This window comes from Squalius cephalus (assembly GCF_949319135.1).
Source record: "Squalius cephalus genome assembly, chromosome: 7".
Classification (NCBI taxonomy): Eukaryota; Metazoa; Chordata; class Actinopteri; order Cypriniformes; family Leuciscidae; genus Squalius; species Squalius cephalus.
In genome coordinates this window covers 36,943,059-36,969,265 of record NC_137128.1, presented here as the reverse complement: position 1 = coordinate 36,969,265, position 26,207 = coordinate 36,943,059, and the positions used below count along the sequence as shown (strand labels likewise).

Below are 26,207 nucleotides of genomic sequence, written 5' to 3'. Positions count from 1 at the left end.
AGTGTAGTGTTTAATAACTGCTTTTTTTAGTGTTTAATATGTATGTACAGTGGTGGTCAAAATTGATGGCACCCCTGATAAATATGATAAAAAATGGCTGTAAAAAAATAAATCTGCATTGTTTATCCTTTTGATCTTTCATTCAAAAAATTCACAAAAATCTAACCTTTCATTGAAGTAAAAGAATTGAAAGTGGGGGTAAATCACATTATAAAATAAATGTTTTTTCTCCAAAACACGCTGGCCATAATTGTTGGCACCCTGTTATTAAATACTTTTTGCAACCTCCTTTTGCCAAGATAACAGCTCTGAGTCTTCTCCTATAATGCCTGATGAGTTTGGAGAACACCTGACAAGAGATCAGAGACCATTCCTCCACACAGAATCTCTCCAGATCCTTCAGATTCACAAGTTCATGTTGGTGCTTCTTCTCTTCAGTTCACTCCACTCATCAGGTCAGCAGAAGCTTCATTTTGTGCTCAGTTACCCATTTTTGTGTTGATTTTGATGTTTGTTTTGGATCATTGTCCTGAATGAAGATCTAACCACGGCCCATTATAAGATTTCTAGCAGAGGCTGTCAGGTTTTGATTTTTTTATCTGTTGATATTTGATAGAATCCACAATGCCATGTATCTGAATAAGAAGGACCTCCAGCAGAAAAATATGCCCACAACATTAAAGATCCAATGCTATATTAAATTGTACACATGGGGTACTTTTTATCCTTGTGTGCACCAAACCCATCTAGCGTGTTTGCTGCCAAAAAGCTCTTTTTTTAGTTTCATCTGACCACAGAACCTGGTCCCTTTTGAAGTCCCAGTCATGTCTGACAACTGAATATGCTGGAGTTTATTTTTGGAGGAGTGAGGAGGATTTTTCTTGAAACCCTCCCAAACAACATGTGGGGCTGTTTGATAATTTTTTTTTAGGCTTTCTGACCCCCAAGACTCAACTAATCTCTGCAATTCTCCATCTGTGATCCTTGAAGAGTCTTTGGCCACTCAAACTTTCCTCCTCACCGTCCATTAAGACAATATAAACACACGTCCTCTTCCTGGCAGATTCGTAACATCTTTAGTTGATTATAACTTCTTAATTATTGCCCTGATGGTCAAAATGGGGATTTTCAATTCTTTAGATATTCTTACAGCCACTTTCTATTTTGTGAAGCTCAATAATCTGCACATCAGAACTATATTCTTTGGTTTTACTCATTGTGACGGATGATTAAGGGAATTTGGCCTTTGTGTTTCCTCTTATATAAACTCCTGTGAAACGAGAAGTCATAGCTGGACAATTTCATGTTCCTAGTCACCCTTGTGTGCTAAAAAAGGTAAATATTAATGGGAATATACTTCAGAGATATTTTTCTCATAAAAAATTCTAGGGGTGCCAACAATTATGGCCAGCGTGTTTTGGAGAAAAACATTTATTTCATAATGTGATTTACCCCCCAATTTAAATTCTTTTACTTCAATGAAAGGTTAGATTTTTGCGAATTTATTGAAGGAAAGATCAAAAGGATAAACAATGCAGATTTATTTTTTACAGCCATTTTTTATCATATTTATCAGGGGTGCCATCAATTTTGACCACCACAGTATATGTATATATACTGACGGATTAATTAGCCTATCTCAAAGTGGTTCATTTGTTAGAAAAAGTGTTCTGATAAAGTCAGTAAAACACAAACAGCTGCTCCACATCGTACAGTTCAACAAAATTAATTACAAGTAATTGTTGTATAAAACACTGGCAATTATAGGCTATATAGCCTAAAGGGAGACTGACGAAAAAGTACTTAATAATAGCCTACTACTTCATAAAGTTCATAATTCATTTTGTTGTTGTTGTTGTTATTTTTAATGTTTTAAAGCAAATTTAGCAGAAAAGTCTATATTAGGCAGTTTAAGCTCCCATTGTGACAATTTAATTCATACAGTGACAATATGCCCTGATATTATATAGCGGTTGGATGGGGGAAGATGCCCCCCTTAAGAACAATGTGGATTTACTTTTAAATTGTAACATATTTAGATATAAGTTTAGCATGTGCAGGATGATGGATGCATCAGCCAATGTGTTATTATAGGAAATAAATAGAAACATTTGCCAATTTAGTTGTAGCACAACATATTAAAATATAGATTAAGGGTTAAGATGGCCCTGGGGTAAGAAGCCCCCTGGATAAACTTTTACAGAATGTACAAATGACTTTTGGTATCATTATTATTAATATTTATATAGCCTATGTTTAAAGTGTAATTTATGTAAAATACTAAAACTATTATTGGTTGATAATAATTGAATAATGGATGACAGACAAAGCATAATTACAGTAAAAGACATTTATCTGAAAGGTAAAATTATTCTACAAATTATATACAGGAATATGAGTATTTACTTATTTAATTGCCCATATTTTAATTGAAGATATGTCATAATAGCAACACTATGAATGCAATTTAATGATTTCACTCAACTAACCTATAGGTTTTAATGAAAGCAAAGATGTCTGAAATGTAGGCTACATATAATTCATGGAAATACTGAATAATAACCCCATTAATTACAATAAGTATTACATTTTAAAATAACAACACTAGCAACAGCTAACCACTTGGGTCCTTCTGTGCCAATTCTGGGGGAGGGTCATCTTAACCAAGGCCAAGGGTCTAATTTTATCTTTTTACTTCAAAATAAAAGCTATGACTTTTAATCCACAAATACTATTTCAGACACTTGTTAAAGGGATACTCCACTTTTTTCGGAAATATACTCATTTTACAACTCCCCCAGAGTTAAACAGTTGAGTTTTACCGTTTTAGAATCCATTCAGCCGAACTCCGGTTCTGACGGTACCACTTTTAGCATAGCTTAGCATAGTTCATTGATTCTGATGAGTCCAATAGCATTTCTTTCAAAATGACCAAAGAGTTTCAATATTTTTCCTATTTAAAACTTGACTCCTCTGTAGTTAAACCGTGTACTAAGATCGACGGAAAATGAAAAGTTGCGATTTTCTAAGCCTATATGGCTAGGAACTACTCTCATTCCGGCGTAATAATCAAGGAACTTTGCTGCCGTACCATGGGTGCAGCAGGCGTAATGATATGACGCAGCGCCTGAAAATAGTTCTAATAGGTTAGACAAACTTAGTCCCGGTCACGTTGGAAGAAGTTACCGAGCTGGGGACTATTTTCAGGCGCTGCGTCATATCATTACGCCTGCTGCACCCATGGTACGGCAGCAAAGTTCCTTGATTATTACGCCGGAATGAGAGTAGTTCCTAGCCATATAGGCTTAGAAAATCGCAACTTTTCATTTTCCGTCGATCTTAGTACACGGTTTAACTACAGAGGAGTCAAGTTTTAAATAGGAAAAATATTGAAACTCTTTGGTCATTTTGAAAGAAATGCTATTGGACTCATCAGAATCAATGAACTATGCTAAGCTATGCTAAAAGTGGTACCGTCAGAACCGGAGTTTGGCTGAATGGATTCTAAAACGGTAAAACTCAACTGTTTAACTCTGGGGGAGTTGTAAAATGAGTATATTTCCAAAAAAAGTGGAGTATCCCTTTAACACACACAGTCATGTTTCCGCCTCGAGCGCATACCTGTCAGCAGGTGGCGGACGTGTCTGTGGGCGCGCGCGCTAGAGGGCACGAGCAGAAATCATGGCAGGCAGTGAGAGAGTCGCTCATCTGATGCGCCAGCTCGCGAGCGCGGCGTAAGTTTCAGTATTTCAATTCATTTCATTTCATTTCATCGTTAAAGTATTAAAGTGTGTTTTTAGTCTGTGCACTTTCATATTTCTATTTGTGTATAGGCTAAGCATGTTGTCTGTACTCAATGCCCTGAGAGTTGTAAACAAACCCTTCAAGTGATAGTTCACCCGCCCCCCCACCATAATTTAGTCTGACACACTCAAGTTGTTACAGAGCTGCATGACTTTTTACTTATTTGGAAAATAAGAAGATATTAGGCAGAATGACAGCATTAGTCTCCATTTAGGCCTACTTTTATTGCATTTTCTCTCTCTCGCCAGAATGGTTACTGAGTTGTCCTGGCAAGCACCTCCTTTTTGTTTTACACAGAATAAAGTAATATTAGTATCTATTATCAGTAGTATTTTTTGCATGCCATATGTTTTATAGGTGCAGATGTCCCGCTCATTCTCAAGCGTATTCCCACACTTATAACCGAGGTAAGATATTTCAGAGATTTTTTTCCCTGAATAAATGAACTATATAATATGTGAGTGTGTTTCATGTGTAGTTTCTGCAGGTGAGGCTCATATATGTGAACGCAAAACAGACTACGCATTTGAAGTAAGCGCACAACATGCATGCATTTATTATTTATGCATTGTGGAATATAGTTTTACCACTTATCGTATAGTTTTTTTTAATACTGTGTTAAATAATTTGCACTTATTTATAGTGAAATACTTTTCTCTTAATGAATGTCAGTCAGGCAAGTGAAGATATGTCAGATTATAATTGCGAGCCTTTGAATATCCAGGAATAAAATCGTAACATCATAGGTCTATAAAAATAATAACGATAATAATATAATTTTTTTATAGTTATTGTGGTTCTTCATTTCATTTTTTGTTGTTCTGTTTCAGATGGCTTGTTCAAATATCAGATTTGGAGCTGGAGTTACCAGAGAAATTGGCATGGTAAAGGACTTGTTATTTTATTTTTATTTTTTTACCCAAAAATTACAGTTGTATCATCATTTACTCACACTCAAGTTGCTAATGTATTTTTATGAACACCATTTGTAAGCATTGAACTGATTAGGTTTTATTATAGCTCATCTTATTGCTCTCTCTCTTCACTTCATGTCAGTTCTGTTTTGGATTTGTCAGTCATTGGTTGTGCTGTTTTGGCTGATTTAATCAGGATTTGCAGAACATGGGAGCACATAATGTGTGTCTGATGACAGACAAAACCCTGTCTCAGCTGCCGCCGGTTGCAGCAGTGCTGGACTCATTGACAAAACATGGAGTCAAATACAAGATCTATGAGGATGTGCGAGTAGAACCAACCGACAAAAGGTTAAAAAAAAAGTGAAAGAAAATGTGCTGATTTTTTTCCGTTTTTGCTGATGACGTTATAAGTGTTTCTGATTATAAACAGAACACAGAAGTGAGTGAAAGCAACTTCTCTTTCTCTTTTCAGCTTTAAAGCAGCGATTGATTTTGCCAAAAAAGGACATTTTGATGTGTATGTTGCTGTGGGCGGGGGCTCTGTGATTGACACCTGTAAAGCAGCCAATCTTTATGCTTCTCATCCAGAGGCAGAATTTCTAGACTTTGTCAATGCCCCAATTGGAAAAGGAAAACCCATCACAGCCACACTGAAGCCATTAATCGCTGGTACAAAGACATACACAGAGCCAAACTTAATATTACTTTTTTCTTCCTTTCTGTCTCTCTCTCGTTAATGGTGACCATTTAGCATGTGCATATAACTACAGACCACAGCTGAAGAGACCAAACATTGACCACAGACCAACCTTCTATTTATTTTAAAGTAGCACTGATGTGCTGATACATTACATTGTTTTGTTTTTTTATTTACATTTTGTGTGTCTGTATGTCTGTGCATGTGTTAGTTCCTACTACGGCTGGAACGGGGAGTGAAACCACAGGAGTGGCGATCTTTGACTTTGAGGACATGAAGGCCAAAACTGGTTCGCAGAAACATTTTACTCATTAACCTTTCATCTCTGTTCTCGGTATACTACATAATTCTGAAAGGTTGAGTATCGAGGTTTAAGATGAGATATTGGTTAAATAGGTGTAATGATAGAGGTTGAGTTCTTTGTACTGTGTTTGTTGTGTGAGTTTAACACTTTAATGTGTGTGTCTTTTCAGGTATTGCAAATCGAGCATTAAAGCCTACTTTAGGGATGGTGGATCCCCTACATACTCTTCACATGCCATCCAGAGTGGCAGCTAACAGTGGGTTTGACGTGCTCTGGTGTGTGTTTACATGTACACTTTATTTATTTACCATAATCAAACCAAGGCAATAACTTAAAGATAAATTCCTTTAGTGTACAGCAAGAAAATTTAAGTATACTGACAAAAAGCACTGATTTGATAGTTTCTGGTTGTGCTCATTTTGTGTGATCTTGCTTTATTATATGCTTAATATTTTGAATAAAAGGAAATAACTTTTTTATATATTAACATAATTAATTCATGTGATGACAAAGCTGACAAAGCATCATTACTTCAGTCTTCAGTGTCACATGATCCTTCAGAAATCATTCTAATATGCTGATTTGGTGCTCAAGAAACATTTATTATCATATATTATAATAAGATAATATATATTATTATCAATATAAAAAACAGTTTCTGTGGAAACAATGCTACATTTTTTTTTAGAAATCTTTTTAACTTTAAAAAGGTCTTTACTGTCACTTGATTAGTTTAATGCATCCTTGCTGAATAAAATCATTATTTTCTTGTGTCAAAAAATCTTATGTTTAGATTATGATATTTATTGTGTTTGGTTGAAATCTTTCTCTTTTTAGTCATGCATTAGAGTCATTCACTGCATTGCCGTATAACCTGAGAAGTCCCTGCCCACCCAACCCCATAAATCGCCCCGCTTACCAGGGCAGCAATCCAATCAGTGATGTCTGGGCAAGACACGCTCTCATGATCGTTGCCAAATACTTGAAACGGTATGTTGAGTGAGGTCATGTGATTATTTGTGGTTTATTGAACATTTGGGTACATCTTTTATTTTTATACATTTTAAAAAGATTATATTTAAATGTAATATTGGTAAGATGTGAATACGTTTGTGTGTTGTAGGGCGGTGTGTGATGCGGGAGATGTGGAGGCTCGCACCAGTATGCACCTGGCCAGTGTGTTTGCCGGAATTGGCTTTGGCAATGCTGGAGTCCATTTATGGTAATTAAATAGAACTAACATTAAATTAACATCAAAAAGTGTTGATTCTGGCAGCATCGAATCACAACACAATTAAAAGACTGCTAATGGAATTGCTAGTGCTGCACTGCCATAATTTTCCATATTTGCACATATCAGTACAGAGAGCACAGGTGGACTGAATGTATTGCTGTGAGAGTTTAAGGAAAGGCATAGAGATTTTGCAGCTGTACATTGATGTGCTTCCAATAGTTCTATTTTTCTATTGATATTATTTGTGGAAATTATCTGATAATGCCTTCTTTTTGATTGTTCTTTTTCTATGTTCAAGTCATGGAATGTCATATCCCATTGCTGGGAATGTTAAAACTCACAGGGCTAAAGGCTACAATGTGGAACATCCTATAGTGGTAAATATAAACTGCTCTACATTCAAAAGTTTGGGGTCAGTACGATTCTTTTAAATACATTGATAAAGTGACAGTAAAGACATTTGTAATGTTACAAACTATTTCTATTTCAAATAGATGTTATTCTTTTGAATTTTCTATTTAAATAATGCTGAAAATGTGTATGGCTATTTCCAAAATAAAAGGAAATAAGATACAATACAATTAGGTAATAATAATAAATGTTTCTTGTGCACCAAATCAGAATGATTTCTGAAGTTATGGCTGCTGAAAATTCAGTATTGCCATCATAAGAATTTTTAAATATATTAAAACGGAAAACGTTTAATTTGTAATAATATTTTAATATTACTGTATTTTTGATAAAATAAGTGCTGCCTTGGTGAGCATAAGAGACTTAAAAAAACATAAAAAAATCTTATTGACTCCAAACTTTTTAATGATAGTGTGTTTCTAGCCTAATACATGCAATATCACAATTATATTTTTTGTAATACATAATAGTACTAATTCTAGTGCTAACACTAGTAAGTTTTTTGTTGTGTTTTTGTTCGTGGCGGATTCCCAGTGTTTTTCATGCTATAGTTTAACTGTGCCTTTCTCTTTCAGCCTCACGGACTCTCTGTAGTTCTTACTTCACCTGCTGTTTTTGCCTTCACTGGAAAAATGTGTCCTGAGCGCCACCTGGAGGCAGCACAAATACTAGGTATCACATATTGAAGGCCAATCTCAACATTTTTAAATATTAACACTGTAAATTGACAGTAGCTTATGAAGATTAAAAATGTAACTTTCAGAAAAGTTCAAAAGTGTATTCATTTGGGTTGCTGTATTGGAAAGTGAAATGTTTATTGTGTAAAACAGATGTGAGGTGCATTGATTATGTGTAATTCACTGTAATTTGTTTATGATTGTAGAGAAAATGCTGCTTTTGAGAGCACTGTAAGATTTAATTGACGATGGATGGAGGTTTGTATTACAGATTGTGTATGTGTTTCATAAGGTACTGATTTGAGTAACATCAAAAAAGAGGATGCTGGCCTCGTGTTGGCGGACACTCTCAGGTCGTTTCTGTATGACCTAGAAGTGGAGGACGGGTTGTCTGCAATTGGCTACACTAAAGAAGACATTCCATCTTTGGTGAAGGGCACCATCCCTCAGGTCAAGAAATCATGTCACGTCCCTGTACTAAAGTGCCACTACACCAAAAATCCCCCAACACCTGAGAATAAGAGAGAAATATGGCATCTTAAAGGGCTGAGCTCCTTCAGCTAAAGCGACTGTTCATTATTATTATTAGGTTACACTTTATTTTAAGGTGTTCGTGTTATAGTGTAATTATACATTTAAGTATTGAGTAATAATAATTAACTACTACATGTACTTCCTGTAGGATTAGGATTAGGAGTTGGTTTAGGGTTAGTTGCATGGAATTATGCATCATTTATAATTATTACTTCAGTAACTACATGTAACGTGTAACAAGGACACTGTAAAAGTTACCCACACTCACACACATATATACAGTATATCTATCTATCTATCTATCTATCTATCTATATATATATATATATATATATATATATATATATTATATAATATATGAAGACCTCTGATGCAAAAGCCTCTAAAAGCCACCTCTGTCAAAAATGAGATAACAATATTGAGTGAATGCTCTCCGCACATAGTATACGTTCATCAAATACTTTCATTTCAGACTCACTAAATCCCAGCCTCATCTTATTCAGAAATGCTGGTACTTGGGTAGAAACCTATACATAGGAGCCTGATAAAAATGTTAATATTAAAGAAAAACGTTAGACGGACTTATAGGCTTTTGCATCTAAAGTCTTCATATACAGTACATAACATTAATATGAGATCAACAGGAAGTCCACCAATTGTCTCTCCCACATTAAATTGTATGCAGCTAAATTATGCAATGTACAACTGCATCATTAATGCCTATTTCAATGGCCTTGCAATTTTAGCATCATAACAAAGTATTTTAAATAAATTATATGGTACTTTATACATGTTTTCTAGCCCTGTCTTAAATTGCCACACTCCAAGGCATATAACATTATGCTAGTTATTTTCATAATTAAGTAAATCAAATAATTATATTATTTTATGAGTTAAATCTATCTCATGAGTAATTTACTGAGCTTGTTTTTGTGTATTTTTCACAGGAGCGGGTAACTAAACTGTCTCCTCGAGCTCACACTGAAGAAGATCTGACCGGTCTGTTTGCTGCATCCATGAAGCTCTACTGAGCTCATGAAGGACATTTTAACACGTTGATGGTGTTCGCAGAAGCACAGCCTCAGATTAGCTGTGCTGATTTCATTATGTAAGCAGGGACACTGATCTGAACAAATTGACCTCTCTTTGAACTTTAATCCTTTCACAGAAATGTCACTGTCTTGAGCAAGAAGGATTTAAAGTGTGTTCCATATGTTGTCAACTTATTTAAACATAATCATCATAGTAATCATATTTAAACCACCCTGTATACACACACAGTACTGAGACACTCCATTCACTGTAACTCTTAAGGCTGATTTGTTATTCAGAGTGATTTAGGATGGTTGGATTTAAATAAGTCTAATCTAAGAATCAGGATTAGACTTTCAATTGCATTTGTTTTTTTTGGTTGAGTTGTTTTTTGTTTGTTTTTGTTTTCCTGAATGGCCATGCAGCAAATCTGAAAGAATTCACAGAAATTCTGAAAATGAAATTCTGAAATATCAATGCATGCAATAAAATGCAAATGCATTAATACTTTTTGATGATCAGGACTGTTTCTTGGCATATATGCAAACTAGGCAGTTGCCCAGGGGCCACCAGTTAGCACCTCAAATGGCCTCAACACCCCAGTAACGTGCACTGTAAATTTTATTAAAAAAATATAGTTTTAATAGTTTTTAGTTTTAAGGAAGTATTTGTGCTGCCTTAAAATTTTAAGTTTAGTCAACTTGAAATGTGAAAATTGTACTAAGTGACAACTTGGATATTTGAGTTGAATGAATTTAAATGTTTAAGATAGAACAACATTTTTTTAAAGTAAAAAAACAAAAGAAACAGTGTGTTAACTTAACTACTTTTTAGCCTAAATTCACCACGTGATTAAATTCACCATTTAAGCAGCTGAATATTAGCATAAAAAAGAAATAGTTTTTAAAATGTTATTAGAAAGTCAGTGATCAGATATCCAAATATTTTGTGTATATTAAGATGGTATAGGCCTATTAAAAAAATTAATGGAGGCAACAGTGAAATAACACAAGTGTTGAAAAACATTTTAAACATTTTAAAAAAACCTGTCCAGAAAACCTACATCATTTTCGACTGCATCAGTCACCATTTCAAGGAAAAAGTTATTAGATTACAGCAATGAATTTCTTAGTGAGGAATTGCAACTTGAAGTCTCTAAGTAAACTGGGAAATTTACAACCAGTTTAGATGTGGATACTGTGCACTCGAAACCTGTGAAAATGTATTGCTATCTAACCACGCTCTATATATAGGGTGAATTCCGGTTGATTGGGACACATTTTCCCAGTCATCTCAGATCTCCTCTGGGGATCCAAAATGGTCAGAAATAGCCCAGCTGATGAATGTGGGCCTAGAACTCAGTATTTCACTAATATTATGCCACTGATCTCCACGCAACTGATTTTATTTGAAACTGAGCTAAAAAAAAATCCCCCAAAACTGTATTTAATGCAGTGTACAGATTATTGCTTGAAAGATATTGAAATTAGAATACATGCTCAAATATTTCTTACTGCATTACAGGCTAATAGCATTGAAAGTTATTTGTTTTGTTGAATGACTGGGCATAGAATGTGAACTGTGGTGTCATGTGTTAAAGGTTTGAGTTGGTTACTGTAAGTGCAGAGAGCTGACTTTTAGAAGCGTGTGATTGGCTGATCAAAGCCGTGACTTGCAGCATTTAATCAACTGAAGTGGAACAGATTTAAATAGATTTAAGAGTGCTAAAGCTTCCTAGAAAAGCACCTAACCAAGATCTCCTAATGTGTGTGCGTCTTTAAGAGAGTATTTAAAGAGAGGAGAAGGTTTAGCAATAGCAGTGATTCTGAATGAATCGATAAAGTATCTCAGCTCTTCTTACACTGTAGGTACATTCAGAGTTTGTGTGTTGTCTGACTTCATCATGCAGCAAATCTACACGCAGAGCCATGAGGAGTTTGAAGTGTTCACAACTGTGCTGTCTCCTCAAGGTTAGTCATCTTTTCATGCTCACTTTTTTATAATTTCTGTTAAATGTACAATTATAATTACAGCAAAATTATTCAATCTTACAGTTTGTCGAAAGAGAGTGATATTCAGGCACGAAGGAGAAATGGTACACTTTTCTCATCTGAGCAGCTTTTCAGTTTTCTCATGCTGATTTGATACAGCAGTTTTTAAGATGGTGATTGTGAAATCAAATGATGTTTTTTGTGTTAGATGGTTGTGGCAGCAGACTACAGTGCAGACTGTGATGAAGAGGTGTGTGTCCGTGCTGGTGAGGTCGTGTTGCTGCTGTATCAAGAGAACGCTGACTGGTGTTACATCCGACTTCAGAACGGAAAGGAGGGATACCTGCCTACAGCCTGCTTTACTCCGGTATTCATGCACACAAAACACATTCAGTGCACAAATTATGCACTACATGGCCTTCAGTACACCTGTGTGTGCTAGTTGAGCATTTCATTTCAAAACCATGGGTGTTCCTTGTGAAAAAGAAGTACTTTTTAAAAGAGTTCACTGATTAAAAGCGCAAACTGGATGTAGTGTTTTAGGACACTTAATTGCATGTTATTTGCAATTAAATTAAAATGTATTATAACTTACATTTATATTAATTTATATTAAATGCATTTAGTTGAATTTAAGAGTGCCTTTTTGATCCTCTTAAGTAGGACTTAAGTACATCTTTATATGTAATTTCATAGTTATTTTATTGTCTTGGAAATATGCTTTAGGTTTACTGCCACATGTAATGACAAGCATTTATGGTACACTAAAATATACTTTAATGTCAGTTTTGTATATCATGCATTTAAATATATTTGTGCTTTTGTAATGATGAAGTTGCAATTCAGTACATTTAAAATAAATTATTTTTTAATATGATATAGAATAATGCTACAGTGCTTTATTATGTTAGTCAACATAAGTGTGCTTTTTTGAATATTTGAAAATGCAATAATTTAACATGTATTTTAAAGTAAAACTTATTTTGGAATGATCACAAAGGGCACTTTTTAAATGTGTTCTTAAAGGGATAGTTCGCCCAAAAATCATTAATTACTCATCCTCATGTTGTTCCAAACCTGCAAGACTTTCGTTGATCTTTGGAACCATAGACTGTAAAAAAAGATGGACGACGCCCCTTCGCTCTCTTCCATTGATGAGAACTGAAGCCGCCAGAGTCCCGATATGGCGCTGACATATTGGAACTTGAGTCTGCGCAGTAGCGATTTCGGGACCAGACCTGCGCAGTAGTGAGCAGGAAGTAAAGCCGCGAAATCAACGCTCCGCCCTCACTCTCGCAGGGAAAGTGCATTTTGCACACTTTTTTAAAAATTGATTGCAGTACGACAAGAGGCTTATTAAAATAAAGTAAATACAATCTCCTCAGTCCTCCGAAGATCCCGAAAAAAATGTCCGTTGGTGCTTCAGTGACTACTTCGCTCGGAGAATCTGTCAATCACAGCTGTCAATCATGACGTTACACCACCGCATCACGTAACTAACTAAAAACCAACTTATTTTTGAAACAGACACTTGAACTTACATCAGCGTGATAAAAAACGACAGCAAATGAAAGAAACCACCTTTGGAAAAAGATATTAGAAAGGTAATTTAATTGTTTAGTTGGTCTCGCGTCCCGTTGAATAACACGGGGAGGCGGGGCTTATGACCTATACTAGGACCAGCCACCGGGGGGCGATCGAGACGTTTTGGCTTCACTTTTCAGGGCTTGTGCGGCACGCTTGTTTGGAACACACATTAAGATATTTGTGATGAAATCTGAGAGCTTTCTGTCCCTCAGTTGACAGCCACGCAACTGATACTTTAACGCTTCAAAAAGTTCATAAAGAGATTGTAAAACTAATCCTTATGAATTGAGCGGTTTAGTCCAAATATTCTGAAGAGACTCGATCACTTTATATGATGAACAGATTGAATTTAGGCTTTTATTCACATATAAACATTTATGAATGAACATAAACAGAAGCTCAACTGTATGCTTGATGCACAAAAACAAACCTCATGCAGAAGCTTTAACGTGTTGCGTAACGGACTAAACCACTCAATTCATTCGGACTAAACGATCTCCTTATGAACTTTTTGAAGCGTCAAAGTGGTAGTTGTGTAGCTGTCTATGGATGGAAAGAAATTTATTAAAAAGATCTTCATTTGTGTTCCAAAGATGATCGAAGGTCTTACGGGTTTGGAACAACATTAGGGTGAGTAATTAAAGGAGAACTCCGGTCAATGTTAACATTGAGCTCATTTTTTTGTAAATTTGGAGTGCTGTCAGTACAGAGAACAACGACAAAAATCGGTGTTGCCTACACCGTGTTATCCTCTTTTTAAAATTTGCACCCTGTTGACTTAAATGGGGCAAGTTTTAAAGGTCCCGTATTATGCCCCTTTTCACAAGATGTAAAATAAGTCTCTGATGTCCCCAGAGTGTGTATGTGAAGTTTCAGCTCAAAATACCCATCAGATCATTTTTTACAGCATGTTTAAATTGTCATTTTTTGGGGCTCAGAAAAACGCGCTGTTTTAGTGTGTGCCCTTTAAATGCAAATAAGCTGCTGCTGGACGACCCAGGGGGCGGAGCTTCATGAGCTCGTGCTCAGTCTCTCAGGACAATTTCATCTCACGGAATGATGATAATATCAGAAACTCTCAGTAACGGTGTTCATTTCGAGTCGGACAATAATGCCTACAGAGTCAGAGTGCTGTATAGAGATGAAACAGGTATAGTTTAGTAGTTTAATTACGGTTATTATAACGTATTTGTCATCTGCTTGTATGTATCCATTATTTATTAATAGCCTACAAGTCTGCTGTCTGAATGATGATCAAACATATACTGATGAGTTTAATAAAGTTTATTGTACATCACACAAAAGATGAAGCGTCAGTTTTACTTCAGAAAATCACCGTAAGAGCGGAGTAAACACAGTAAGTTATTAGAAGTGCGTAAACGAATTTCGGTAGAGTTGAGGGAGCATTCCTGTGGGCGGAGGTTAGTCAAAAAACTGTTCTACTGACGTCATTAAAGAAGGAAGTAGAGGGATGTAGTCCAAACGGGCCGTTCGATGTAGTCAACTTCTGTTAAATAAAATATCTCGCTTGGCATTGAACTTTGAGCTTTATAATTTTACAGATATTATTTATACTCTAACAACAACATTACACACTAACTAAAGTTTGAAACATGGGATCACGAAGAACGGGACCTTTAAACCTGCTTTTAGCCTCTTAACATCCTTGATGTGTCAATACAAGTGCCCAGCCATGTGAGTGATTCCTTCAGAGTCAACACGCGGTGAGTCTGACTGCAGTAGATGTGAAAGATCTGAATAAAAATGATGTTATTTCAGCCAGCGCACATACCTGTATTTACATCCTGTTTTCGGTTGAAGTCCACAGTAGTCAATTGTCGAGTTCGGGCGCATGATCGTACGTACTAAACCTATGCGCGTGAACTCGACAATCGATTACTGTGGGCTTCGACCGAAAACAGGATGTAAATACAGGTATGTGCGCTGGCTGAAATAACATCATTTTTATTTATATCTTTCACATCTACTGCAGTCAGATTCACTCGTGTTCACTCTGAAGGAATCACTCACATGACCTGTGCACTTGTAATGACACATCAAGGATGTTAAGAGGCTAAAAGCAGGTTTAAAACTTGCCCCATTTAAGTCAACAGGGTGCAAATTTTAAAAAGAGGATAACACGGTGTAGGCAACACCGATTTTTGTCGTTGTTCTCTGTACTGACAGCACTCCAAATTTACAAAAAAATGAGCTCAATGTTAAAATTGACCGGAGTTCTCCTTTAATGACAGAGTTTTCATTTTTGCCTGAACTAACCCTTTAAGTGTGTAGAAACAGTCACCAAAGTGTACGCTTAAGTGGCCTTTTACTTCATTAATATATTATATGCAAGTACAGTTTGTACACTACTTGTACACTACAAGTACATTCATTCAATTCATTTTCACAGTGGTTAATAGGGAGATGCTCCCATTTTTGCTATAAAAGCTTCTTCTAGAAAGGATTTCTATTTCCAGAAATTACTTTTGCAAACTGAGATGGCCTTCAAAAAAGAACTGTGATGCTTGATGCTTGAAGCAATGATAAAAACAAACTAGTAACCTAAAATTTCCTATTGGCACACTTAAGTTATCATATAAAAGCATCTAATGTGCCTAAGATGTTTGAACAGTACTGTATGTTTATGTGTGTGCAGAAGCAGGAGCCGCTGAGGCCCATCGTGACTCAGGAGCCGCAGAGCTCCGTGCAGGAGTCGTCTAATAATCGTAATGGCTGTGCAGGGTGAGAGCTTGTGATGTTTTGTAACTCTGATTTGTTTTTGTTGTACTGTGAGATCATTGGTGTTTGTATCCCTAGAGGGCGCTCTCTGAAACTGCTGCGGCGGGCGTCTCTGTCAGGAGTGCCGGGTTCACCTCGATTACTTCAGAGGCTGCTCTCTCGTCGACGTAGTGACGGACATGCAATTCGTTCGATCGGCTCCATAAATCCAGCCTTTAATCCTGACTGATGTATCCACCCTCATAGCTCCACTTTTCCCTTTTAAATGGGTCACAGAGCAGCAGAAACTAGGACAGCATGACACTAAAAGTTCAGTCCGTACTCAGCTCCTCCTTTGTGGAGGAGAAAAACGGAAGTTCGGTGTCCTGGTTAGGGGTTGGGGCCTCAGTAACTTGCCAACTTGTGGAATTGAATCTGCTTCTGGTATCAGGAGTCTTATTAGGTTACTACCCCACATGTAAATAAATACTATGTAAATATTGTGGTTTTGAGTAAAAAGACATTTGAATGTCATTACACTGCAGTTTCAATGGAAAAATCACACCCTTCGCCTAAGATATATATTTGTTTGAATATATGTATTTGGTTTGTCTAATAATGCACAAAGATTACAATGATTTAGATAGTTACAGTGTTTAAATGTGAAATGTGTCTATGTATAATATACAGTATATTAAAATGCTACTGCAGATGTAGGCCTATCACATTATCTATAAAAAATGCATCAACAGGAATCTACTTGCGATAGAGGTATTATAGGGCGAATGTACAGCATTTTGATTTTCATTTAAACACTTTTTTTTGTCATTCAATTTAATGTGGGTAGGGGTCAACACACTGACTGATTGTGTTCTTCATATGGATAATACAAAAAAAAACCTCAAGTTCAACAAGTTTTGTTGTTTGTAATAATGGATTGCTTCCCTGCTTTAATTTTGGAGAATTCACTTGGAATAAAATAATCATCTTATAACCACTGGAGCACTATTGATTTCCCTGCAATGACATCTTAATTGAGGAACAACTAAAAGTTATGAAATGGTCACTACAGTTTTATTTTACCCTGGTATGATTATTGTTAAATGATGAAGTTTACCCTTGGTGCTGTTGAATTCTTATGGGCTATTTAGCATTTTTTTGTGTGTGTAGGACGTTGGCGCACAGCTCTGATTGCTGCAAAATTTCCTGAAATGAAAAGTCATTTTGTAAGTCACAGTCTGACTATAATCATTATCACTTCAGACATAACGAGGACAAAAGTATATCAACACTAATTAGGTAATGCGTTACACTTAGGCTCAATTTGTGAATGCATTAGGTATGAGGACTATGAACAAACAATTTTTTTACAGCATTTATAAATCTAGGTTAATTTGACTAAATGTACTCTTGTTCAACTTTGTTCACAGTACATTAATGTTAATTTTTACAACCTTAAAAATGTATTAGTATACACTACTGTTCAACTTCAAACGTTTGGGATCAGTAAGAAATTAATACTTTTATCCAGCAAGCAGGATTCATTAAATAATCATAACTGGTAAAAACATGTTACAAAAGATTTATAATGTCAAATAAATGCTGTTCTTTTGAACTTTCTGTTCATCAAAGAATCCTGAAATGAAAAAAATGATCAGTTTCCACAAAAATGTTAACTGTTTTCTGCATTATAAAATAAATATAAATGTAAAAATATATAAAAATAAATGTTTCTTGAGCACCAAATCAGCATATTAGAATGATTTCTGAAGGGTCATGCGACACTGAAGAGTGATGCTGAAAATTCAGCAATAAATAAATGACATTTTAAACTATATTTTAATTTGTAATAATTTCATAATATTATTTGAACAGCAGTGTGTAGAATTTAAAATATACTAACACTCAAAAAAATTATATGTTGGCTTTAATTAATTTTTTTTATGTCAACAGGTTCCACATAACTGGGTTAAGTTAAACTAACATAATTTGTTCATGTAACTTCAACATCATGGAATTAAGTCATTTTAAACAACCCAATTTAAGTAGTCTCAAAGAGAATTTTTAAAGGCTTCCTGGCATGATTCAGGTGTTTTTCATATTCATTCATCCATTAATATTTCATTTATTTGTATGACACATAATTAAATTGATAGATTACAGCTAGCTATTTGCTAGCAGTAGCACATATTATCATCTTTAATGCTATGATTTACATGCTCCTTCAACCAAAGCAGTTGTAAGTAACAAAATCAGTCCGCAGCCAAACAAAATGCTCCACTCTTCTCCTCAATGGTAACACACTGTAATTTAAATGGTTCTAATAATTCCAATGTAATTGACCATTAAACACAATTACACACTAAGTCTTCCCCTTTTCTCATTTTCTCAAAAAAACATAAAATAACACTTAATTTTAACATTTATTCTCTCTTAATTCAACCATTTGCAAAGCATGCTGGGAACTAACAAGCACTGTCCAGTTTCAGTTAATGCAACACAAACGGATTAAGTAAACTTAAATTGTATGTATATTTAAGCAGATTGAACACAATCAAATTAAGTTAGGGCAAAATGGCAGTTGGCGTTGCACTATACTGCCACCCTCTGGATGTAAGAATTTTTTACTTAACATAAATGGTTTGTGTTTAGACAACACGTTAGGATTTTGTAGAGTTAAGTTGAGACATAATTACGTGGACCTCAATAGAAAAAACATTTAAAGTCAACAAACACAATTATTATAAGTAAACTGAATATAAATATATTATGTCAAGTGCACAACCTTCCTTGTTCATTTTTTGAGTGAAGATGAAAAGTATCGTTCATTTTTATTTTATGTTAGTATATAGTAAAATTCAGTGTTAACATACAGAAACCTAATAGTTAAGTGTTACCACTAATTAAAATAGATGTGGTCCATTTGTGACCTATTAGAGATAACTAAAAACACCACTAGCTTTGTGTGAGAAAGTGATTCAGAAACAGTGACCACATCGTTTCATACAGATGGAATAACTTTATTGTTGTTAAGCTGAAAAGTAATCAAGCATGCAAACAGCAGATTCAGCTGTGTAGAAACGTCCAACTGTTTTATTGAAAAACAGAGGAGAAACAATCCAGAAGGAAAAAACAAAACAGATTCAATATCTGTACAGATGAAAGTATAATACAATATATACCACTATTGTACACTGGAATACAATATATCAGGAGGGCAGCAGTCACAGAGAAACAACCTGCGCTTGAGTCTGTTACGTGAAGCAGTAAAACATCTCTTTGTGCTGCTCTTCTTTACACCAACAATATCAATTATTTTCAAGAGCTAATAAACACGCCCACACAGAAAAGTGCTCTGGTATAAATGCTGCCGACATTAAAAAAAAAAAAAAAAAAAACATCAACAGCAAAAAAAAAAAAATCTTTTAAAAAGCAAAAGCTCATCAGGGCCTCTAACAACATCATGCTTCACTTGGCCTTTGACCAAAGTCAGGCCTCGTTCCAATACTCCAGTTTATCCTTCTCGGATCCTCTGTCATACGGCACCATTGGGAGAAGTGTCACGCACAAACACTGCAGATCAGAGCTGGGGAGGGTAGAAGACTCGTTAAGGCTGTTAATGACAGGTTTGATCACCTGTTTGTTTTTTGGCAACATCGTGTTAAATGCAACAGCTCAGCAAAGTTTCAATAGATATAAACGGAGTTCAACAATCTCTAGGATTTTCCATCTGTTTTTATGTTCTACCCAGTGACCGAAGCACAAAGATCAAGAGCTCTAGTAATCAGTTTTTGTTTTTGGTTCATATGAATCAGTTGCCAAGGTGACAAGAAAATCTGTTTAAAAATTTTTTCTGAACTCAAACCGTCCTTGACACACATTGCTTGCCCTATACTTCAGCAATTTATTATGGCCTAACTCAGCTAACATGAAAGTATCACCAACTCTGCTACTTTCCATTTGGATTTAGCCGAAATCTACTTTACATTCCGATACTAAGTAAACCTGTTGGAATTGTCTTGTACTGAACAGTGTTCAAAGAAGAAAGGACATGCAAAAGGGCACAACAAAATCAAATAATAAGCCTGAACGACTCTGGGCCGCATTAAAAGCAACATTGTCAAGAGTTCAAAAGCCAATCGGAGGTTTCAGAACAGAAACTTGCTCTCAGATCTACGGATACTCCATGCTGCCCTGCTGAGAGAGGTTTCTGAGTTTGTAGTGGGACGTTTAAGTGAATGTGAAATGCTGCTAGAACTCTTTTCCAGGCTTTTACCCATGTAGTGTTCTTTGGATAGACAGCAATTGCATTATGGGTAATACAGGGTAGAGAAGTGCAAAAGATGACTACATCACTGAGCTGGCACCTGGTTTGTTCCACCGGCCACTACTAAGTGCACACAGGGCTGAAGTTTAGACTCAGTGAGACAGTCAAAGTTTCAAATTTGATTGTGAAGAATTAGGTTGGAATTATGTTGATAACAGAGCCGTGAATCCAGCAATGAGGGTCAAAGTGCACTTTGATTATATAAGTACTATGCATCTGCATACAAGCAAAGCTCAAGGGTGATCGGATAATTCACCCAAAAATTCAAATCCGGTCATAATTTACTCACCCTCATGCCATTCTGACATACTTTCTTCTGTGAATGTTTTTTTTTTTTTTTTGTCCATACTAAGAAAGCCAATAGGGTCCAATGTTCATTATATGGACTAAAACGGTTCAAAATAATTTATTTTGTGTTCCACAGAAGAAAGAAAGTTTTACAGGTTTGGAACGACATGAGGATGAGTAACGGATTAACAGAATTTTCACTTTTAGTTGAACTATCTCTTGCAATAAATTAGTGTGTGCACCATGTATATATTTTAAGTGGATGAAAGCCAACACTCACTACCCTAAATAATCACTTCAAATTTCACATCTTAAGACTTTGAGAATATAAGGAATGCGTTTTGCACTAAAAAGACACTTACGTTAGTAAATCGGCTGCACCCTTATATTAGTCGGATCACAGTGTGTGTGTGTGTATGTGTGTTATGCCAGGAAGCTCACTCTGCTGTAAGGGTAATGAAGCATCAGGATTGGTCCATGGGCTCAAAGGTGCTGGGAGGCTCCGCCCCATGACTCTCCATCTCCTCCTGTTTGTCAGGAGTCTCTTCTTCCTCCCCATCATGCCTAGCTGTTGCATGCTGGCGCAAGTGTTTGTCCATGGACGCCTGTATGTTTGAGACCATCTCCTGCAGGCGCTGCCGCTGGGCCTCGATCACGGCGGGCTCCAGCCCCATGCCGCGGCCCTCACGTAAAGTGAGCATGCCCGGGGCCACGCGCACCAAATCCTCCCCTGACAACGTTAACCCTTCGTCGCGAACGCTGCTGCTGAGATCCACACCACTGCTGTGTTGCCGCCTGATTGGTGGGTGTTCAGGAGGGGCGGAACCCAAGGAGTGACCTTTGCCCTGGAAGGCAGTGACGTTCTGCTCTTTCTTGCGCACCGCACCACCGGCGCCCAATCGCAGGCTGTGGGCGGGGCTTCCCTCGTGGCTACGGGAGGCTGCGTCTGAGCGGAGTTGGGAAAGGGCCTCCTGGACGAGCTCCTCCACGTCAGGGCCCACTGGAAAATGACCGGCTGTGTCCACACACAGCTCCAAACGCTCCTCTGATGAATTGAACACAAACGTCTTGCCCGACAAGTGGGGCAGTGTGCAGTGCTTCCCGTCCAACAGACCTTAACACAGAAATTGAGAATATTAGTATATTCATACAAAAAAAACATACATTATGATATTACACACCTTCTCTATTGATAGCTACTTTTGTTACATGATTGCTTCATTGATACTCGCTTTTTTATACTATAAATATTATATTGCAATTTTTGCACAAATGTTATTTATTTACACAATTACAAATAATTTAAGAATATATTTTTTGTATAGTCAGTTTAATTTGACAAATGTTTGCCATATCTTTAGATACGATAACAATATGTATCACAAAATACACATTTTTGTGGAACAATATAATAAAACACAACAACCCAAAAAAATTATAAAATGTATTGAAATATGTTTTTGACTTAGTAGGCCTATCACACATTTGTACAAAATAAAAATAATAATAAAAAAATAAATAATAATAATAATTATATATTTTTTTTATTAGTATTTTTTTTTTAATAAGAAATATTTCAGATTCTGAGCTATTTCTAGGTCACTAATCAAATTAAATAAATTTGTGACTATGATCATGTGAACGGTTAGATGTTCTTGAATCTGATGAAGCACAATATGCACTTTGGATCATTCTTGAATCATGCTCGAAAACATGGCTATCAGGTTTTACACAAACTTGTGGCTTTCATGCAGCTCGAGTCCTGCTGTCATGAAAGTAAATATAAAAGAGACAGACCAAATACTAAGACATTCTTAATTTATTTTAATTTCTCAATTAAACTTTTCACTTTTGTTCACAAATTGTTATGCTGATAATATAATTTGAATTTTTTTTATTAAATTAGAAAAATGCATTAGCTTTTCACTACTGTTCTCTGACCATAGAGTCCTAATGTATATATTATTATTATATATAGAAATTCTGGTTTAATCAAAATTGTATTTTTTTGCATTGCATCTCTCAGACAGAGGCAGAAAAACAAGAATTTGAGTAAACAGAGGGACAAGTTCCACATCGCAAACCATGAAAATGATTCTGTATATTTAGAAAAATAGAACCAGTTTTAATAAGAACCATTTCTCAAATCCCATCCTATTGACAATATTGCTTTTGCAAATACTTGTGGTAATATTCTGTCTCATGCCAATAAAGCACAATTTGGAATTTTATAAACTGAACTGAAACTGTGTGTGAGAAAGAGGAAAAATAACAGACTACCCATGTCTTTCTTCACAATATTGTAGAAGACTCCTCCTTGCTGGAACAGGTGAGGCAGTTTCTTAGCATAAGACCAGACATCTTCACCTGAAAGAAACAGAAAGAAAGAGGAAGAGACAAGACATCAAATCAACAGATTCAGGTCTCACATACAAGGTTTAGGCAGAACTGATGAAAGAGAGCAGAATCTCAAATTACAGAAGAAGAATTCTGATATTACAGCGATAACTTTGTCTCATAAAATCCAGAGTCAAAGAGACAAAAAGAGCACACATACTTAAGTACATAAAAGAGTTTATGTAGACGCTGATTCTAGTATGAGACAGTCAGTCTTACTGTAATTTCATAAAGCATATCACTTACAGAAGGGTGTTTCTTACCCATGAGTGCTGCCAGGAGACAGAGTGATGACATCTCAAGGTCAATGTTGTCCTGAAGTTCCCTGCTACTGGTGCGACTGAGGTGTGTGTCAGAGTGAGTTTGCGTTTGTGGTGCGTGAGTGTGGGTCTGGGTCTGGGTCATGTGAGTATCGGATGAGCTCTCTTTCAGCGCTTCCACAGAGATGCGGTCGCCATGCTGGAGTGCCACTGGCTGGTTCTGGTCCTCAGGACGGGGTGGGGGCAGCTCTCTAGGGGGGAAGCCGTGTCGGATGCACAACTGTCCGGACGACAAGTTGAAGACCTGGATGATGGAGTTCTGGAGATCACTGTAGGTGGTGTGCGGTTGCAGCGTGAGCATGGCTTGCCGGCCATCGCTGGTTGTTACACGTATCTTCTTCTCTCCGCTGGTGGGTGGCACTTTGGTGGGCGTGGGTGGAGCAGAGGATGATGAAGATGAAGGAGATGACGGGCGAGGATCCTGCTGGCGCACGCGGTCTGTGCTGCGGCGCTGGGAGAGGGCTGCCTGCTCGCTGATGCTGTGCTGCAAGACCCTCTCAGTTTTGCTCATCACCAGCTCCTCTTTATGCAGGGTTTTGCCCTTCTGTCCCGTCAGGATGATTTTAGTTGGAGGGCGTGAGGCAGATTCACTCCCGTGTTCCCCGTCCTGCGTGTGAGCACCTTCGATAGCAACTGGATTGTACTCGTCTTGGCTCCTCTTGGCGGTGTGATGCAAAATGGTGTTCACAACTTTTTGGACTAGGATCTCGCTGCCAAACTCACCGGGGAAGTGCTTTGTGACGAGTCGCATTGTCACGTCGTAAACGTTGCTGTTGAGCGTCTGATCCGTTTCGTACTGGAACCAGTAAACGGTCTCTCGCACCACACGGCCGGCCCACTCCAGAGTGATGGGGAAGGCTTCGGGAAGATTTTCATACTCCTTCCCCTCCCAGAAGTGCTTGAACCCACAGCCGCACTTCCCACCCTGCGAGCGAGTGTTGGTACGGTCTCCATCCAAATAGACTACAGAGCCGTCGCCAAGAACGCGTCGCACCGAGGTCCCGTGACACCAGGTGCAGGCCGCGAGCGAACTGAGTTTGTAGTCAGGCACGAGCACATCTTTTTCTGGGTTATAGGAACAGACCAAACTATTCAAAGGAAAGCTGTAGTTCTTGTCCGCTCGCAGCGTCCCATGAGTCGACTTGGCCAAGTTATAGAGTTTCCCTCCCGGGATGAGCCACTCCGCTGGCACGTGGAGTTCAGAAAGGGCATTGCAGACAAGGCAGCGGTGGAGACGGCCCTCCTGAACGGATTTCTTCGCCGCTTCTGTGACCTCCTCCGGCTGCACGCCGATCACTCCAGTGCGTCGATATATGTACTGGTGGACGTCGGCGACAAGAGCGGGGTGGATACCATGCTTGTCCATGAAGACGTCCTCCATTGCGCCTACGAGCCGCAGCAGGTACTTATCCTGCAGGCTCCGGTCTCCCCCAATCACACAGCTCCCACTGGAGTCCAAGCTCACGTATTTGCGAATCAGCTCTTGAGGAACACCCCAAGCTTTCGGGAGCAGCGCAGCAGGTAAACGGGGCAAAGCTACGCCCTTGATGCCCACTAGGGGCAGATAGTGATTTCTGCCAGAGCTGCTCCAGGCGATGCAGATGGGTTTGTTCAGAGTGCCATCTTTTCCTCTGCAATGCTCCTCTGGAACCAAGCCCGGCAAGAAGGTGGCGGAGTAATCGCCCGAGCTGCGCATGCCACTCAGTGAGTCCAATAGGATTATGGGTCTGTGCAGTACATTCGCCAGGCCGAATATGTGGATGTTCCGCAGCCCCAAAGGAACGCCTTCTGGAGGGATAAACAACGGGTCACACTCGTTAATGATGTCTTCCCATTCTGCTGCATCTATAAAGTCCTGGAAAAGAGCTTTGTAGCGACCAAGATATTGACTGAAATTGAGTTTTAGGTTCTCTCGAAGGGCATGCCAGAACAGCTCACGTCCAACTAACGCCCTGGACACGGCGTGGACCAGGCAGTGTCCGTCTCCATCCACATGCACGGGAATAAGACACTCTCTATTCAAGTTTGCTTTCTTGATTTCCTCCAAAGTGTCATGCAGGTAGATCAGGCTCCCTGACCGATCCCGTCCATACCCAACAGTGGACACATGCTCTTGCTCGATGAGAAATGCACGGTCCCCAAGAAGTGAGCAGTCAAAGATGTCTCCCTGGTTCATTTCCTTCAAGAGTTTGGCAGTGCCCGTCTGTTTGTCCATGCCATAGCGGGTGAGGATGGGTGACAGCAGCTTGCAGTGATAGTTGGACAGTCCCATCACTTTCACCAGCTCTGAGCCCTTTTTGGGAGGGCCTGGCACACCCAGCAAAGCATTTCTCAGTAAATTATGAAGCACTACATCTGGGTCAGTCACTTCCTCCACATTCGCGAGATTCTTCTGCTCGTGTCTTTGGCCGCACTCAGTGCACTCGATGCTCATGGAGGTGTGTGCAGGGAAGAAGAGCTTCGCCTGGCACTGCGGGTCCGGGCACATCCCGCATAAAATGCGCCTGTCCTTCTGCTTTGAGCCCGGAATCAACGACATAGTCCAATCTGATATCTCTTCTGACGCAGCGGTTTACAAAAGCATCGCTGTCTAATCAGTGACGGTCAATAGAAAATTATGTCACCTCACGCAGTTTCTGTTTTCCAGTAACAAACACAACACGGAAGCAGATCTGTAACACAGCGTGACCCTGTGTGGAGCACAAAGCATGCTGGGAATTGTTGTTCACAATCGTCACAGGTCTAGAGGTCTTGCAACGACATTATTTTAAAAAGTAATAAGTAAAAGGCATTCTAATATTATTCAAAAATTATTGAGTTGTCTTTTATTTATTAAGTGCCCTATTTATTTACTACTGGCTGGGACGTAGCATACGATCTACGACCATAGACGGATACGACGAAGATATTGTAAAAGTGACTTTAACAAAACTACAATATCCACAATACAAAGAAGGCCAAAGGTTGTG

At 37.8% G+C, this 26,207-nt stretch overlaps 3 protein-coding genes across 7 annotated transcripts; 2 read left to right on the top strand and 1 right to left on the bottom strand.

Annotated features, from left to right (window-relative positions):
- The first annotated feature begins 3,593 nt into the window (after nucleotides 1–3,593).
- Nucleotides 3,594–10,117, top strand: adhfe1 (alcohol dehydrogenase iron containing 1). Of its 2 annotated transcripts, none has more exons than XM_079875396.1 (14): nucleotides 3,594–3,734; nucleotides 4,162–4,211; nucleotides 4,292–4,335; nucleotides 4,635–4,688; nucleotides 4,915–5,069; nucleotides 5,194–5,390; nucleotides 5,630–5,707; nucleotides 5,892–5,997; nucleotides 6,560–6,712; nucleotides 6,846–6,944; nucleotides 7,255–7,333; nucleotides 7,943–8,039; nucleotides 8,337–8,494; nucleotides 9,526–10,117. In XM_079875396.1, the coding sequence occupies exons 1-14, from the start codon at nucleotides 3,682–3,684 to the stop codon at nucleotides 9,607–9,609; spliced, it is 1,407 nt and encodes a 468-aa protein (XP_079731522.1). In that variant the 5' UTR covers nucleotides 3,594–3,681; the 3' UTR covers nucleotides 9,610–10,117. The 2 variants fall into 2 exon arrangements, with proteins under 2 accessions (XP_079731522.1, XP_079731521.1); XM_079875395.1 differs by having other exon boundaries at nucleotides 4,283–4,335.
- Nucleotides 10,118–11,321: 1,204 nt separating this feature from the next.
- LOC307161006 (uncharacterized protein) lies at nucleotides 11,322–17,649 on the top strand. The gene is made up of 5 exons (XM_079875440.1): nucleotides 11,322–11,580; nucleotides 11,665–11,705; nucleotides 11,810–11,968; nucleotides 15,845–15,930; nucleotides 16,006–17,649. Exons 1-5 carry the CDS (start codon nucleotides 11,514–11,516, stop codon nucleotides 16,154–16,156), a joined length of 504 nt encoding a protein of 167 aa, XP_079731566.1. The 5' UTR covers nucleotides 11,322–11,513; the 3' UTR covers nucleotides 16,157–17,649.
- Nucleotides 17,650–18,312: 663 nt separating this feature from the next.
- vcpip1 (valosin containing protein (p97)/p47 complex interacting protein 1) lies at nucleotides 18,313–25,941 on the bottom strand. 4 transcript variants are annotated; one of them, XM_079875308.1, is made up of 4 exons: nucleotides 23,182–25,911; nucleotides 22,802–22,888; nucleotides 20,963–21,635; nucleotides 18,313–19,492 (listed from the first exon to the last, which is right to left on the bottom strand). In XM_079875308.1, the coding sequence occupies exons 1-3, from the start codon at nucleotides 25,775–25,777 to the stop codon at nucleotides 20,986–20,988; spliced, it is 3,333 nt and encodes a 1,110-aa protein (XP_079731434.1). In that variant the 5' UTR covers nucleotides 25,778–25,911; the 3' UTR covers nucleotides 18,313–19,492; nucleotides 20,963–20,985. The 4 variants fall into 4 exon arrangements, with proteins under 4 accessions (XP_079731434.1, XP_079731432.1, XP_079731433.1 ...); XM_079875306.1 differs by having other exon boundaries at nucleotides 18,904–19,492; nucleotides 22,799–22,888; nucleotides 23,182–25,934; XM_079875307.1 differs by lacking the exon at nucleotides 18,313–19,492 and having other exon boundaries at nucleotides 20,639–21,635; nucleotides 23,182–25,941.
- Nucleotides 25,942–26,207: the final 266 nt, after the last annotated feature.

Coding starts and splice junctions, on each gene's coding strand:
- vcpip1 (XM_079875306.1), bottom strand. CDS start 25,777: ATGTCGTTGATTCCGGGCTCAAAGCAGAAGGACAGGCGCATTTTATGC. Junction 22,889..23,181: donor TCTCCTGGCAGCACTCATGG/GTAAGAAACACC, acceptor TGTTTCTTTCAG/GTGAAGATGTCTGGTCTTAT. Junction 21,636..22,798: donor TGTGAAGAAAGACATGGGTA/GTCTGTTATTTT, acceptor TTCTGTGTTAAG/GTCTGTTGGACGGGAAGCAC.
- adhfe1 (XM_079875395.1), top strand. CDS start 3,682: ATGGCAGGCAGTGAGAGAGTCGCTCATCTGATGCGCCAGCTCGCGAGC. Junction 3,735..4,161: donor CGCCAGCTCGCGAGCGCGGC/GTAAGTTTCAGT, acceptor TATGTTTTATAG/GTGCAGATGTCCCGCTCATT. Junction 5,998..6,559: donor AGTGGGTTTGACGTGCTCTG/GTGTGTGTTTAC, acceptor TTCTCTTTTTAG/TCATGCATTAGAGTCATTCA.
- LOC307161006 (XM_079875440.1), top strand. CDS start 11,514: ATGCAGCAAATCTACACGCAGAGCCATGAGGAGTTTGAAGTGTTCACA. Junction 11,969..15,844: donor CTACAGCCTGCTTTACTCCG/GTATTCATGCAC, acceptor ATGTGTGTGCAG/AAGCAGGAGCCGCTGAGGCC. Junction 15,931..16,005: donor AATCGTAATGGCTGTGCAGG/GTGAGAGCTTGT, acceptor TTGTATCCCTAG/AGGGCGCTCTCTGAAACTGC.